The sequence below is a fragment of the Mauremys mutica genome, chromosome 16 (assembly GCF_020497125.1).
Source record: "Mauremys mutica isolate MM-2020 ecotype Southern chromosome 16, ASM2049712v1, whole genome shotgun sequence".
Lineage (NCBI taxonomy): Eukaryota > Metazoa > Chordata > Testudines > Geoemydidae > Mauremys > Mauremys mutica.
In genome coordinates, this window is record NC_059087.1 from 7,156,137 (window position 1) to 7,171,635 (window position 15,499).

The window sequence follows — 15,499 nt, forward strand, 5'->3', positions numbered from 1 at the left end:
CTAGATGATCCAGTGTCCCTTCTGGTTGTGGAATCTATAAATCTATGAACGCAGTGCAGTTATTCCAAATTTACATCAGTTTAACTTGCAGCCGAATTTGGCTGATTAAGCAATTTTTTAATTTTGATATTTAAAAAAGTACAGTTGGCCTTTTAAATCCATTGTAGGACATTAGAGTAATCATCTTTCAGCACTATTTTTTATATTAAGTGATCTTTGCAGTGAACCTTTTATCCAGTGCAGTAGGATCTTGATTACCCACATTTTCCTAATAAGTTGCCAGTATGTCTCCCTTTTTTTTTTGACACACTTGCTCTTGAATCCGGTGATACAGATAATCTGGATCCTACAATACACTAGTTTGGGGGTTTTTTTAGTTCAGGAAAGAACGGTGTGAAACCTACTATGCATAACCAATGGCTGGAACTTGTTAATGTAGAATTTTGGGGTGCAAATACTGTGTCACTTATTTTTTTGTAAACTTGCTGGGTCATATTGACTGTCCTCTGTCAGTGCAAGGTTTTATCTATTAGACAGTTTTCTAGTGTTTTGTCAAGTCTAATTTTAAATGTCTTAGTGATGTGTTTTCCACCACGTGTCTTGTGAGACCATTCCAGTTTCTTATGGACTATGTGGCCATGCCGACAATATACTGTGGTTAAAACTTATGATTGTTGCTAGCACAGTTTCAATCATAGGTCCCAATTCTTTACTGGGATCTGCTAGTGTGGATCCTTATCCCAATATGGAGTCCCATTAAAGTCAATGGGACCTTTTTTGGCGGTTTGGGTCCACACTAGCAGATCTCAGTGTTGGACTGGGTTCACACTGTAAAGAATAGATCCTCTTAAATTCACCTTTTTCTGAAGTTGGTAGTTTACTCAGAGAAAAGTTTATAATATGCGTACATCTTCTAAGGTCCAAACCTGCTCCAATGGGCTAAATTCCAATTGACTTCTTTGGTTGCAGGATTAGGGCCCAGAATTGTGTTCTTTCTTGTAAATCTTAATGGTGCAGTACTAGAAGTGGGTTTAAGAGAGCATTTAACTGGAACAGAACACTATCAAAGGATGGGGTTTGTCCTTCTGCTACATAAGTGCTGAGGAATTCATTTTCAGGACATGAGATGTTATAGGATCAATGTTCCAGTACAATGACTTTATTTCTATCATATCACATGACTTAGGTCTATTAAATCACTTTGTCAGATGAATGTTGATGCACTAATGTGGCAGTTACGTATGGTAGCATTACTGAATTACTGCATTCCCATTGGTCTAGAGAAAAGCCCTAGTGTGTGCTATAGCCTAATAGAGACCAGTTTTGTAATAAAAGTAACTACACCTCTACCTCGATATAACGCTGTCCTCAGGAGCCAAAAAATCTTACCGCGTTATATCAAACTTGCTTTGATCCACTGGAGTGTGCACCCCGCCCCCCCGAGCACTGCTTTACCACGTTATATCCAAATTCGTGTTATATTGGGTCGCATTATATCGGGGTAGAGGTGTATCTTAAAAGCACATTATATTGGCTGCAGTTTATTAATAAATTTCTGATTAGCTGAAATGTTTGGGGTTTTTTTGTTTGTTTGTTTTTAAAGATAAGTCATGCAGCCATCTGACTAGGTGACCCTGTTTCCACTAGCATAATGGCCTACATTTCCAAAAGTGTCTAATGATTTTAGATACCTCAATTTTTCAGTACCCATCATGAGACACCTTATTGCACCAATCACTATGGATTCCTGGTCTATTACTGGGGCCCCTAGGCACTACCATAGTACAAATAGTAGTAGTAGTAGTAGTAGTACTACTACTACTACTAAAAAATAAAGTCCCACGTGACATTATCATAAGCAAACTAGGAAAATGTGGTCTAGATGAAATTATTGTAAGGTGGGTGCAAATCTGGTTGAAAGACCCTATTCAAAGATTAGTTTTCAATGATTCACCATCAAATTGGGGAGGCATATCTAGTGGGATCCTGCAGGAGTCTGTCTTGGGTCCAGTACTATTCATATTTTCATTATTGACTTAGATAATGGAGTGGAGAATATGCTTATAAAATTTGCAGATGACATAAGCTGGGAGGTGTTGCTAGCAGTTTGGAGGACAGGATTAGAATTCAAAATGACCTTGACAAAATGGAGAATAGGTCTTGAAATCATCAAGCTGAAATTCAATAAAGACAAGTGCAAAGCATGACACTTTGGAAGAAAAAAATCACACGCACAACTATAAAATGAGGAATAACCAGCTAGGCAGTAATACTGCTGAAAAAGATGTGGGGGTCATAGTGGATCACAAACTGAATGAGTCTACAATGTGATGCAGTTGCAAAGAGCTAATATTGTTGTGGGATGTAATAACAGGAGTGTTATAAGGTAATAGTCCCAACTACTCAGCGCTGGTGAGGCGTCAGCTGGAGTAGTGTGTCCAGTTCTGGGTGTCACTTTAGAAAAGATGTGGACAGATTGGAGAGAGTCCAGAGGGGACCAACAAAAACAATAAACGTTTTAGAAAAGCTGACCTATGAGGAAAGATTAAAAAAATGGGGGATATTTAGTCTTGAGAAAAGAAGGCTATGGGGGGACCTGGTAGCATTCTTCAAATATGTTAAGGGCTGTTAAAAGAGGACAGTGATCAATTGTTCTCCATATCCGGAATGATACTAGCCCAAGAAGTGATCAGCTGAACCTGTAACAAGGGAGATTTAAGTTAGATACAGTTAGAAAGTTTTTCCTAATAAGGATAGTTAAGCACTGGAACAGGCTTACAAGGGAGGTTATGGAATCCTCCTCACTGGAGGTTTTTAAGAACAGGTTGGACAAACACCTGTCAGGGGTGGTTTAGGTATACTAGGTCTGGCCTCAGCACCAGGGAACGGACAAGATGACCTCTCAAGGTCTCTCTCAGCCCTACATTTTTATGATTCAGGGGCCTAATTTTCAAAGGGAAGATGCTCCGTATATCTTCAGCATGCTAAGGTATCTCGAATTGGGCATTCAAAATCACTGGTCGCTTTTGCAAATTTAGTCCAATATATTTTATAGTGTCTAGAGCCAATGAAGTTATTCAGTTGTTTCAGATGCTATGACCCAGGAATCTCTTAGTGCCAACTTGCAAGGGACACACGGGGTGAATAGGAACTACAGGAATCTCCTGGGTCTGATATATATATTCTGGTTCACCAAAGAGTGTCATGTCAGGTCTCAGAAAAATCCCGGTATTACAGTGGCCATCAGTATCATTGCAAAACACACATATGAATGTTGTGTAAGAAGTTACATATGTATGCTGAAAATTATGTTATTAAGAGCTGTGCGTAGGGACTGGTCACCAGCAATGGTGAAAAACAGGTTTTCTGTCAGACAAGATATGCTTATCTAGGTGTCTGTATACATGTAAATTATGTGTTGCATCATTTCCAGTGGGGCTCCTCCCACTGGTCTGAACCAAATGCTAATGAAGGATTGTGAAAACTTCAAAGAGAGAAAAATAACCAGAGGAAGTAAGGAGTGGGGATGGGGGAATGACCTTAGTTTGATGTGCCCATGAATGGTTAGCCGTAGTACATTTGGGGGACAAAGATGATATCCTGGCATCCTTCGCCTAGGAAGGACAGTGAGTTTGCTTGGCGAGGGGTTGCCAGGCTTGGCTGAAAACACTGGAGAGAACTTTGGGCGAAATAAGCTTCTTTAGATAAGTGGTAAACTTGTTAGTTAAGTTTAGTCTCTAGAAAGTGTGTTGTGGTTCTTGTTTTTGTTTTTAATATATGTAACCATTTGTTTCCATTACTCTTACTCACTGTCACTTGAACCTTGTTCTTTGGTAATAAACTTATTCTTCTTTTCACTATAAATATATCCAAGTGCTGTGGTGTTAAGCAAAATGATCCTGAGCTGAATCTTACAAGCTGGTGTGTACTGTTTATTTGGGAACAGCAGACCTGGTAATTCTGTGAGTGTTCAGTGGAAAAAGAGCTGAACTTTACAGGGAACATTTGGAGGTCTCTGGGGTTGGTGTGAGCCTTTCATTATCCTGTATAGAGAGAGCAAGGCCTGCGGCGGCCTGGAAGGCAGTGCTCATGTTGCCAGAGCCTGGTGGTTTCAAGGAGCTGATCCACAGCACTTCCTCACACCTAGGGCAGGTGGTAGTGAGGTGCCTTGCAACCCTAGGTGTCCTGGGGAACATCATAGATGCTTTAGATAATAGCAGCAGTTAAAGTATTTTAGCTACTTATATGGCTATTGTTACAATAGTATCTGAGTTTCTCACAATTTTTAATGCATTTTTCCTCAGAACACCCCGGTGAGGCAGGGAAGTACTTTCATTTTTCCATCTGTAAAGTGGAGATAAGACACAGAGAGACTAAGGCCTGGATCCTGAAAGATATTTAGGCTCCTAACTTTCATAAATCAATAGAATTGAGGAGCCTAAGTACCTTTGTGGATCTGGGCCAAGTGACTTGCCCAAGGTCACATAGGAATTTGACCTAATTATTGGATCATGCTTTCTCTCTGACTGCCTCAAAGCCAGCTGGGAAGCCCTTTCAATTACTGATTGAACAGTATCAATCACCAGATTTGACTAGCAGTAGATTGAATTAATGCCACTTGAGGTTTACATACTCAAATGTATACATTCTTGCTTTCCCCCCCTATTTAACTCATATAGCTGTGACAAAGAATATCAGTGATTATTAAATTATTCTTCTGATGTCAAACCAGGGTTTGTTCAGAATGAGTCCATGAGAAAATGGAAGTGCTGACATATAAAAGGCATGAAGAATGAATTTTATTAATATTTAAAACATTTGAGGCAAATTTTCCATTTCTATTAAAATTGTAATAAAGCAACTGGTAACTATGTTGTGTTCTGTACTAATAGAAACATTTCTGAAAATGTACTACTATTACTATATTTCACATTTTTTATTGCAATAGAACATAGAAGTCCAAACAAGTTAAAGGCCCCATTGTGTATATAGTTAAAATTTTTGTCACCAGGGAAGCAGTTGAAACTTAAAGCTGAGGTTGTCAGCTAGTGAGTGTTGTCTCATTGCAAAAGCATAGTAAGTGTTATAAAATTAATATGACTTATCTGAAGGCAAAATAACATTGTTTGAAATGTGATTCCTGTAAAATAAACTTACTAAAGTCATGGAAAATCTTGACCAAAAAGAATCATATAGTTACAAGTATATGGCATTTATAAGCCCAAGATCCCCCAGATTCTTCTGTTGACAAGAAAATAACGAAGTCTGAAACCTTAATATTGCAAACTGTAATAGGATTGTAGTATGAGATTTCTGACCAGCTCAGTGAAAAGGAAGATAAACTGAGCAGTTGAAGTAATAATTTTAAACATGTTGGAGCTGTTTCATTCCCCAGTAATCTATTTAAACACAAAACAATTGAAATTGCTTCCAGTGAAACAAATCTTTGAGTCTCTAAGAAAGTTATTACATAAATATCGAGGTAGTTTTAGACATTTCTCTTTCACTCTTCATATATAAACAACAGGAGATCAAGCTCCAGAAGCTATTTTGTCAAGTACAGAATAGTGACCTATATGCAAAACTAGAAAGAAACTCTAATAAGAGTTTACATTTCTATAGTGCTTTTCATTCTGGAGGATCCCAGAACATTTCACAAACTATAAGTCTACAGTACCACAGCAATGCAGCCATCTCTGGGGTGAAGGGCTTCAACCAACTGGCACACCTAAAACAGTGTAAGAGGGGAAACTTTGGCATAGGATACGGAGTCAAATCTCCATTCTTCAAGAAAATGCTGTTGGGTCTTCAGTATCCACACAGAGCAAACAGGACTTCAAAGTTGTTTAAGGTCTTGTCCAAGACACCCCCACATATTAAAATTTATATAACTCAATGTATTACCTCAGTAGGATGAAGAGATGAGTTGGCTCTGCCATGTGTTAAACCTGTAGTTTCAAGGAGTCTATTTCAAACGTGACATCTAGGTCTCTAAGCCATTCCCTCCCACTTTGTGAGGACATGAACAAGGAGACTATGGAGAAATATTAAAAATAAAAATGGAGAATTTTAATATTTCACAGGTTTAATTCAAGTTAGGGGGGGAAAGTTTCATTATATATGATCAGTTTAGCAACAACTGGAAATCATGAATTGGAATAAAAGTGGATAGAATAAGAATTTTTTCACAGTAGATCTTTTGTATTATTGTGTGCTACTTTCTCTATAATCTTCCTTATCGGAAACATCTCTTGCTGTAGCAGGAAGTTGGTGGTCTGTGTGCTGCAACCCACAAAGAGTTTGCAATATATTGTTTTGCCTGCAAATACATGTTGCATCTGCTTATTCAATTAAAATGCCTCACTGTAAAGTGAAGTAAAGGAATTGAGAGGTAAATTAACTCCTTTCATTTAGCATGTAAAGAATTACAGTTCACTGGTGGTGATGCTTTATGTTGTAATTCAGGAGATCAGTAATTTCTGATGCTGGTCTCTCCCTCCACTGCCATCTCAGGAGGATAGGTAAGCACGTATTCTGCTCCGGAGGGACTCATGGGAGGGGAGGTAATGCCTTTTGACACACACACTGCTCACTGTGGCTGATTAAAAAGTGACATTGACAATCTCTAGCTGGAGTCCTACGTGACCACAAAGATGGTTGCCACTAAGATCCAAAACCTTCTGATGAGTTTAGAAAAGCGTGTGTGTGACTCAAGAACCTCTTAATGGCAACTGGCAACAGGGTTACAATAATATCTTGATTCTGGCATGTACATTCTAGTTCATCAGAGAATGTAATGTCAGATCTTAAATGAATAGCAGGGTCACACTGGTCATCAATATCATTGTGAAAGATATGTACAGATGCTATGTAAGGAGTTACGTATATATACTGAAAATATGTTTTTAAAGTCTGTATCAAGGCAGAAGTGAAAACAGAGTTTCCTCCAGACAGGAGGTAAGAAATGTGTCTGTCAGGATGTAAATTAAACATTGTAAGCTAACACAGTGGATGCCCATTTACAAACAAAGTCAAGTTAGCAAGGAGATCTGAAGTCAACCTGGAAGCAGCACAATAAGTTACAGTAACACCAGCTAGGATTATGATTTATAAGAGATATAAGCTTTCATGCTTCAGGCAGGGCCGGCTCTAGGCACCAGCTTATCAAGCAGGTGCTTGGGGCAGCCACTCCGGAGAGGGGCAGCACTTTCAGGTATTCAGCGGCAATTTGGCGGTGGGTCCCTCACTCCCGCTCGGAGTGAAGGCCTTCCCGCTGAATTGCCGCAGATCACGGCTTTTTTTTTTTTTTTGGCTGCTTGGGGTGGCAAAACCCCTGGAGCCGGCCCTGGCTTCAGGACAGAATCTAGACATGAATTGACAGGGGTTAGGAAGAAACATCTGCTGTGGGTAGGCTATTGTATAATGGTGTGTTACAGGAGCTTAATGCCTTCCTTTAAAGTCATGTTCTCTGAGACCTGGTCTAAGAATTCTTAGGTGTTGGTCCTCTTTGCATGGACAGCATGTTATAGAATAGAGAAATAGTTCATTTGTAGGAACCTATTGAATAACTACAACACAGCACAATGGTCATTAAGCTGATTGAAAGTATCATGATATATTCCCAAGGATCTTGGATGCAAGAGAGAATTTTAATTATGTCCCCGTGCAGGGTGAGTATTATATGCAAGCAATCCAAGCTGCTTAGGGCCTCGTGCAGGCTGAGAAACTCAAACTAGCCCAATTTTCCCTTCTGGCAGTGAGACTGGAGAGGGTGCAACTCATGGCCTAATTTCCTCCTCTCTTCCTGTCTCCCATCAGACTGAAGCCCCACCTGTTCTTAAGGCCAAGTTGTGACAGCAGGGGCTAGCTGCCATTTCAGGCAAAGGAGCGAGCATGTGGTCTTTGGCAAAGAATTAAGCATCTCATGTGAAATTAGCTGTACCAAGTGAAGCGCTGTGCGGGAAGCTTGTTAAAGGCACACAAATGCAGGGAATTAATGCTAAATAGCAATTATTTTACAATGCTCTGGGAAGAGAAAGATTGAAAATTTTGAAAGAAAAAAATCTCTTATAAAAAAGAACCTTAATGAAATTTTTATACACCAATTTTGACAACACAACAGAGAGAGAAGAATTAAAACTGAAACTGAACACAAGTAATCAAAGGTTTTGTGAGAGCTCAGTGGCCCCTTTTGTTCAGTCCTGCAATTTTGTTTTATCTCATCTTGCAGAATTTTTGTTTTAAAGCCACAGTGAAGAAAAATTCTGACCACAGCCTGAGTAACCTTACTGAGAAAAGGGTGTTCTCACACCACTGTTCTTGCATGTCATCATCCGGATGCAATGGTGAAAGCTGTGAAAGGGCAACTCTTTGATAAGGTTTTGGATTTGTGTGTTTGTGACAGGATGATGAGAATTTGATGCGTCTGCCATTTTGACAATTCTCATCACTGTGTTTGAGGGCAAGAAGAAAGGCATGTATAGCTTAGTTTTTGGATCTAACTGGACCCAGATTAATTAAGGCACCACAGTCCGGTCTCTCAAAATGTTATGTAATATAATAGCTTCCTTTCAAACCTGGGGCATTGCAAACAGGTTGAAATTTACAATCATCTGATTGGTTTCAGAGTAGCAGCATGTTAGTCTGTATCCGCAAAAAGAACGGGAGTACTTGTGGCACCTTAGAGACTAACAAATTTATTTGAGCATAAGATTTCGGAGATCTAAATTAAGAGACTTTACTCCACTTCCTAGAAGACAGTTGTCCATATTACACAGACCACCACCACAACTGACATTTAATTAGCCCTTTTGTTGACCATCTCAGTAGGAGGACCAAGGAATGAAAGGGGATTGACTAGGAAAATAGAATCTGCCATCCGGAACTGGATGAAGCAAATTGGTTTAGTTGATGTCCTTTTCCTGTTCCTAAAATGTCAGAGGTTTTTTGTTTGTTTGTTTTGGTTAATTAACATTTCCATAATATTTAAAAAAATTTATTCAGGATGCAGAGTCATATTGTTGTCTGACAAAAGCATTCAAATATGGAATTACTGGGCCTTGCAGCACTAAGGGGTCTGATGATGTAATCACTAAACCAAGGTATCTCAATTGGTGATACCAGTGAGGTGTTGGCATGGATCCTTTCTGCAGCCAGCTTTCAGGTTGCTGCCTTCAACCTGCTGCACACACAGGATCTTTCCTGAGCCTGATCCCCTCTGCCTCCTGACATTTCTTTTGACTGGTTACTCTGGGTAATATGGTGCCCTCTATTAGCTAGATATTGATTTGGGATTGAAGCCCCTCCCAGAGGGCTGTGTGGCCCAATCCTTTCCCTCACACTTGCGAATACAGTATAAACAAACCCTTAGTTCCATCATTCCTTCTTTCACACAGGTTTTGTTATTTTGCTTTTTACAAAAAAGAGAAAGCACAATAGCTCAGACAATAGGATTTCACATACCGGCAAACATTTCCTATTGCGCTATACTATGTATACGTCTACCACAACATAAGTGCTAAAGTATCTATAGTTGCAATACAGAGAACTTGAAAACGTCCTCCTTCCAATGTTGTTTAAGAAGATCAGTTTCAGCCTGCTAAAGTTATAACACAACTATTTTTAAGAACAACTCTGTAGCTGTTAATTTTGGCAGAGTAGAAGAGAAACAAATAAGCACTCTCTGGAATCAGATCATGTTATATTTCCATAAACCATGTCCTTTCTAGCCTTCCCATTATAGTGTACGTATTTTAGCTTTTGCTCTGCATTTGCCATTCCTGACGTGTATGAAATACGTAAGAAAAAACATGTTATGTTTGCATTAATCTAGATTTCCTCATGTCTTTATCTGGTTATCTTAGTCTACAATTAAAAATAAATACCTGGTTCATCTCAACCCACCCTCAACTTTGACTGTGAAGATGAAGCCATGTGATGTCACATCTCTCTGTTCTGTTTCTCATTATGGCATATCAGTTTCATTTACACCTTCAAAAGCAGCTCTTTTGAGATCTCTGGCATGTTCATCAGACTAAGTGTTTTTGCCTTATTCCAACTTGGGCCAGGTCATCATGACTTTGTAAAATGGAACATCCATCAATCTGCTTCACCAGTCACAAGTGTTATGGCAAAGTAGCAGCAAATGAGTTGAGAGGCGGGAGTGGTTACTGTGGGTAATTTTATAACTGACTGCTAGAGGATAGCTTGATTTCATAAAGTTGCCTTTATGGAGGCTAAGAGTAATAAACGTGAGTGAAAGAAGCACGTGTACAAACACACACATCCCAGCCATATTGCTTTACAACTAATTTCCTTCTCATTTTTTTCCTCCTGAAATTTAATACAACTTCAGATGATCACCTAAGCAAAGCATTACATTACCAAAAACAAAACAAAAACGTGGTGCAAATAACTAGGTGGATTTCAGAAAATGAGAGGATTAGAAATACAGTTGTTGCACGTTATATAAACACTGCAGAGCACAATACATTCCTTAATTGTCTTATTCTGGGATTAAAAGTTTAAGGGCCCAATTCTGCACTGTTTTGGAGTGTCTCCTCTGAAATACTAAATGCTCTTAACTCCACTAAAATTAAGGGCTCTTGGCACCATGTAAGAATTGGGTCCTAACCCACCACCATCCCTTTATGCAAATAGTTGGGAATCCTGTTACCAGCAGGGGTTAAATATTCAGGTGAAAGATTTGAATGCTCTGTAGCGATATTGTTCTTTCTGTATCCATGCCCTTCTTGATAGCACCATACTTTGGAGTCAAACACTTTGAGTACAATAAGAAGTGCAGGGCTTTGTGTTGAATACCATGATACAACAGCTGTATATTAGAAAGTATGTTGAGATAATGGTTAGCAGAGGGGTACGCTATTCGTAATGCTGATGCAAAGATTTTATTTGTGATCTCCTTTGGGCAGGAATTGCCTCTGTGGTTTTGTATAGTATCAGGCACACATGGTGCTCAGTAAATATATGAAAATAATAATGCAAAAAGGATTGGCATCCCTGACTCACTTCTTGGAAAGTCAAAAACTTCCTGCTGACATACCTGACACATGGGACAGCACTCAAGTGGTCATCAAAGTCTTCACTGTCTTCTTAAACATCCACTGGTGCCTTCTGGAAAACTTTGAAAAACATCCTATTGAAGTATTGGCTTTTGATGAAACAGGATCTTTGATTTCTTAGTTCAACTGCCTCTGGTGCTGATTGGCCACCTCCAGACGCTTGCTCAGTGTGACATCACAGTGCTCTGTTTGAAGGTGACTGGTATGTCATAAATACAGGGAAATAAGCAGACCAGCTTTCTCGTGTGAATAGTAAAATGAATTCCCCATATGTCAAATTATTCTTAAAAGGAAATTTTTACAAACATTTCCAGGCGGCATCAGCAGCTCTGAAGGCCCATTTCAGAGATCAGTTAAGACTGGCTCATGTTGCTGTGCATCTTGTAAAATCATCTAGCAGCTGGTAGTAGCACTCTTCAGAATTGGGCATGCTGCGCGGTGTAGCTTTGTGAGGCTATGTGCTCACTAATGGATCGCAATCCATCTGAGGGTGGCAGTTGTCATGCTCATTACCTCTCTCCGTTCACTGATGTCAGTAAGAGAGGGGAATTTTGTTATTTAAGCCTTTTTATTATGCTGCATTCACATCTGACAAAAAGTAGGCATGTTTCCTGCCCATTGAACCCTGTATGTCAATAAGACCCTTGCCAATTCTACAGTTTTTAAATCAGTAATAAGCTACCAGTCTACTCATGCATTTGTCTCTCTGCTAGTGAATGACAATCCAGCCTTCATGTTTCAGATCCTGCACCATATGGATTTGTGTCCTGCTTGGTATCAAGTTGCAAAATATTGAACATTTAGACAAAAAAAAATCCTTTTCTGCTTCATACTGAGATTTCACAAGGACTCAATTTTTATCGACTTTTTACTATCAAGTTGGTGCTCTTAAACATATCTTCTTATACATTTTCAAACAAGGAACTCACCCTATTAAGGCCAATGATTTATTAAAAATGTTTACAATCTATGTAATTACTGTTTTTAAGACAAGACATATGGGCAATGGGAATGCATATTAAAATATCTGTATTGTAATATTGTATAGTATGAGATTTCTTTTATCCAAAGCATTATCGCTTTTTCCCCCCGTGTTTCAGGGCAGGAGGATTATGATCGGCTACGACCACTTTCATACCAGAATACAAACATGGTCTTAATTTGTTATGATGTTATGAACCCTACTAGCTATGATAATGTTTTAATTAAGGTAAGAGACCTCATAATTATTTGGCTCATTCATGTTAAATTTACTATGCTATATGGATGTCAAGTACTGATTTGTAACAATGCTTTTAGCAGCCCCACTCCTTAAGATTGTAACTAATAAATGCATTGTTCATTTATCACCACACATCTAGCAATGAGCCTGAGACACAGTGCTGAGATCTGGATAAGAGTTTCTCCAACATTTATGGGTGTTCAGATTTTGGGATTGGGTTTCTGGCCCTCTTAGTTTCAATACAATATAAAAAATACAGAGAAACCAGAAGAGCAAAATCTAATTCTCCAGGAGTACCTCATATAAAGCTTGTCTTCTCTCCCTCTCTTTTTATTCATATATTTTTGTTCTATTGTTATTTGCCCCAAAGAACTCTTACACCTGGCTTTTAACAACAAGTAATCCTATTTGTGACTCCCTGCTGCAAGGTTGACTGGGACCCCAGATCCAGAAGGCAGAAAGTTCAATGTCAGTTTTTTTACTATAACTTAGTTTCAGTTCTGTGATTGATTACAGATCTTTAGGCTGAAACATCTAAAGGGAGACGATTGCACACTTAAGGCTCAAAATGTGACCTACAGCACCTGAAAGTGGTTGTACTCTGATGGAGAATGTCCCCTGGATCATAAATCTTTGTTAGTTAAAAGCCACAGTTCCATCACTGCCTTAAAAAGAAATCTTATTTTTTACAGAATTTATGTTTAAAAAAAAAAAAGTGTTCCACACTCTTGGTTTTCATTCTATTGACTCTTCATCAACACTGTCGATGTGTGCAGCTATTCTTCCTGCCACAGTCTGTATAAATTAGAACAAAATTCTTATTTTTAAGATGGTATTAAACATTGAAGAGTAAAGCGCAAAAAAAAATAACCCCATCTCTCAGTATAATAGCTGTCAGTGTCCCTCTAATCTCTTTAAGTAGCATACGCTCCAGCTGTTTCAGAATATATGATGAGCTAGCCCTTCACTCTTTTAAAGAGTTTGGAATTTTTTAGTCTGTTTTCTAAGCAATTCTGAAATCAACAACAGTGAGATAACATTAGGTTTGAGTGTAATGGAGGTGAATTTGATTCTCAAGATAGTGATGTATGGTATTGGGTACAGGAAAGAGAGGTAGGCACCTCTATATATATATATCTTTGAATTTAGTATTTCTGCTCAGTCTTTGTGATGCTCCAAAAGTGAAAGCTTAAGACTAAAAGCAGATAAATGAAACAAAGTACGACTGGTCTGGATTCTGATCTTGTACCTGACTTTAGAGGATTTATTCTGGATTTACACTAGTGTAAGTGAGCTCTTTGGGGGCAGGGACCATATCTTACCTATATGATTGTACAGTACCTGATATTGATTGGGGCTTTTACAATTTTGTTGTAAACTGAATGCTGATTTTGTTCCTAGGCATTGTCATTTTGATTTTTTTTTTTAAAAAAAGCTTACCTAAATGTTTCATTTTCCACCATCAGTGGTATCCTGAAGTAAGTCACTTCTGCCGGGGAGTCCCTCTAATACTCATCGGCTGCAAAACAGACCTTCGAAAGGACAAAGAACATTTACGTAAGCTCATGTCTTCTGAGCAGGAACCAATCACATATAACCAGGTAAAGATGATTGCATTTAAGAGTTCTGTCCTTTGCATGAGCAATAGGCACATTTCCTGTAATATGGTATTATTACTCATGAATAGTAAGCACTGCCATGAAAATCTTGACACAAAAAGGAGCATCTCACCTCAAAGGTTACTGTTGCTTATTGATGCAAAATTTACCATTCAAACACCACTTTACAAACATTAACCAAACCTCACAACACCCATGTTTTGTAGGCAAGTATTGCTATCCCCACTTTACAAATGGGAATGATTAGTCAGTGGTAGAGTGACTTGTTCCTTGTTGCACAGGAAGCTTCCACAGAAATGAAACTAGAACCTATGTCTGCTGCCTCCCTGTTCTTTCCTATAACATATGGTCATCCCTCCTGTTACAGGTCACTAAGACAGCAGCAAAATTTGAGTATGCTGTATACAAGTTTGGGCAACAGCTTGACATGTACCAGAATTTTGCAATATTAAAAAAGGAACTATTGCTGCATCAGTGTCAGAAATTACGGTGTTATTTCCAGTCAGTCAGAAACGAAAATGTTTATCACCTTGTGAAATTCTGCATACTGCCTCCATTGCACTTAGCGATTCTCTTCACCAATGTCAGGCATATGGTATTTTATTTAGGTCAGCTCAGGTGCTGCCAGGAGCCTGATACTGTTATTCCCACAAGAAATTGTAGACATTTATGAAAGCTCCTTTCTAAGAAAAATCTATCAGTATGGCTTAAAAGGATTGAGGGCTGGTCTGCACTCCAGGGAGATCGACACTCCTGCAATCGATGCAGCAGGGGTCAATTTAGCAGGATGCAGAGCGCTCTCCGATTGACCCGGTACTCCAGCTCCTCAAGAAGATTAAAGTAAGTCGATGGGAGAGCGTCTCCCATCAATGCAGCGCAGCGAAGACTCCGGGATAAGTCGACCTAAGCTATGTTGACTCCAGCTACATTATTCACGTAGCTGGAGTAGCGTAACTTAGGTCAACTTATCCTGGTAGTGAAGGCAAGCCCCAGTTCACGAACTTTTCAGACTCTTTACAACAATGTGGCAAACTAAAAAACTTTCCTATGGGAGAGATCTTCCTTCAGCTCAAGATATGGAACTGCTGCTTTGGTCCCTAAATACCTTGGCTTCAGTCCCAGCTTCGAGTGGATTCTTCACAGGCTCCTCTGACATACATAGATACAGTATACGTTTCCAGATAGAGGTCAATCACCAAATGGATAACAGGCATATACCATCAGTTTGTAGAAATGTAAATAATATTCAGAATTCTTATGGCTATCAGTTAGTAAGAAGCTTCTTTTGGAGGCAGTGTGCTTCAGGATTTCTTGTCTCTTATGCTCCATTTCCTCATCCTCATTGAATACCCTACCTAAAACTGACCCAATTCTTCTGGTTGAGTCATCTTCTGAAACTCATCCACTGTGTTCCTGGCTCAAGCAGAAGGGGCCACTCATGCAACATGAGATATTTCTAATGCTAAGAACTGAGTTTGGGATTCAAACACTGATCCCTCCACCTCTAGAGCCTGCTGACATCTGAAAATGGAGAAATGTTATGTAAAACTGTGGTTGGGTCAATTTGATTGTACTAT

At 39.1% G+C, this 15,499-nt stretch overlaps 2 protein-coding genes across 16 annotated transcripts in view; one reads left to right on the forward strand and one right to left on the reverse strand.

The window, feature by feature from the left end:
• SETD1B (SET domain containing 1B, histone lysine methyltransferase) overlaps positions 1–12,035 on the reverse strand; it is a 107,926-nt gene extending 95,891 nt beyond the window's left edge. For 7 of the 13 annotated variants that reach the window (XM_044989803.1, XM_044989802.1, XM_044989801.1 and 4 more), the window contains exon 1: positions 5,905–12,035. The gene's annotated coding sequence lies outside the window, so the exon portion shown is untranslated. The remainder of the gene's footprint in view (positions 1–5,904) is intronic. The other 6 variants (XM_044989806.1, XM_044989810.1, XM_044989809.1 and 3 more) reach the window with 2 other exon arrangements.
• Positions 1–15,499, forward strand: part of RHOF (ras homolog family member F, filopodia associated) — a 38,811-nt gene that overhangs the window by 21,859 nt on the left and 1,453 nt on the right. For 2 of the 3 annotated variants that reach the window (XM_044989816.1, XM_044989814.1), the window contains exons 3-4: positions 12,182–12,291; positions 13,770–14,416. In XM_044989816.1, coding sequence (XP_044845751.1) covers positions 12,182–12,291; positions 13,770–14,099 — 440 coding nt within the window. In that variant the 3' untranslated portion in view covers positions 14,100–14,416. Of the gene's footprint in view, positions 1–12,181; positions 12,292–13,769; positions 14,417–15,499 lie in introns of those variants that run through there. The other variant, XM_044989815.1, reaches the window with a different exon arrangement.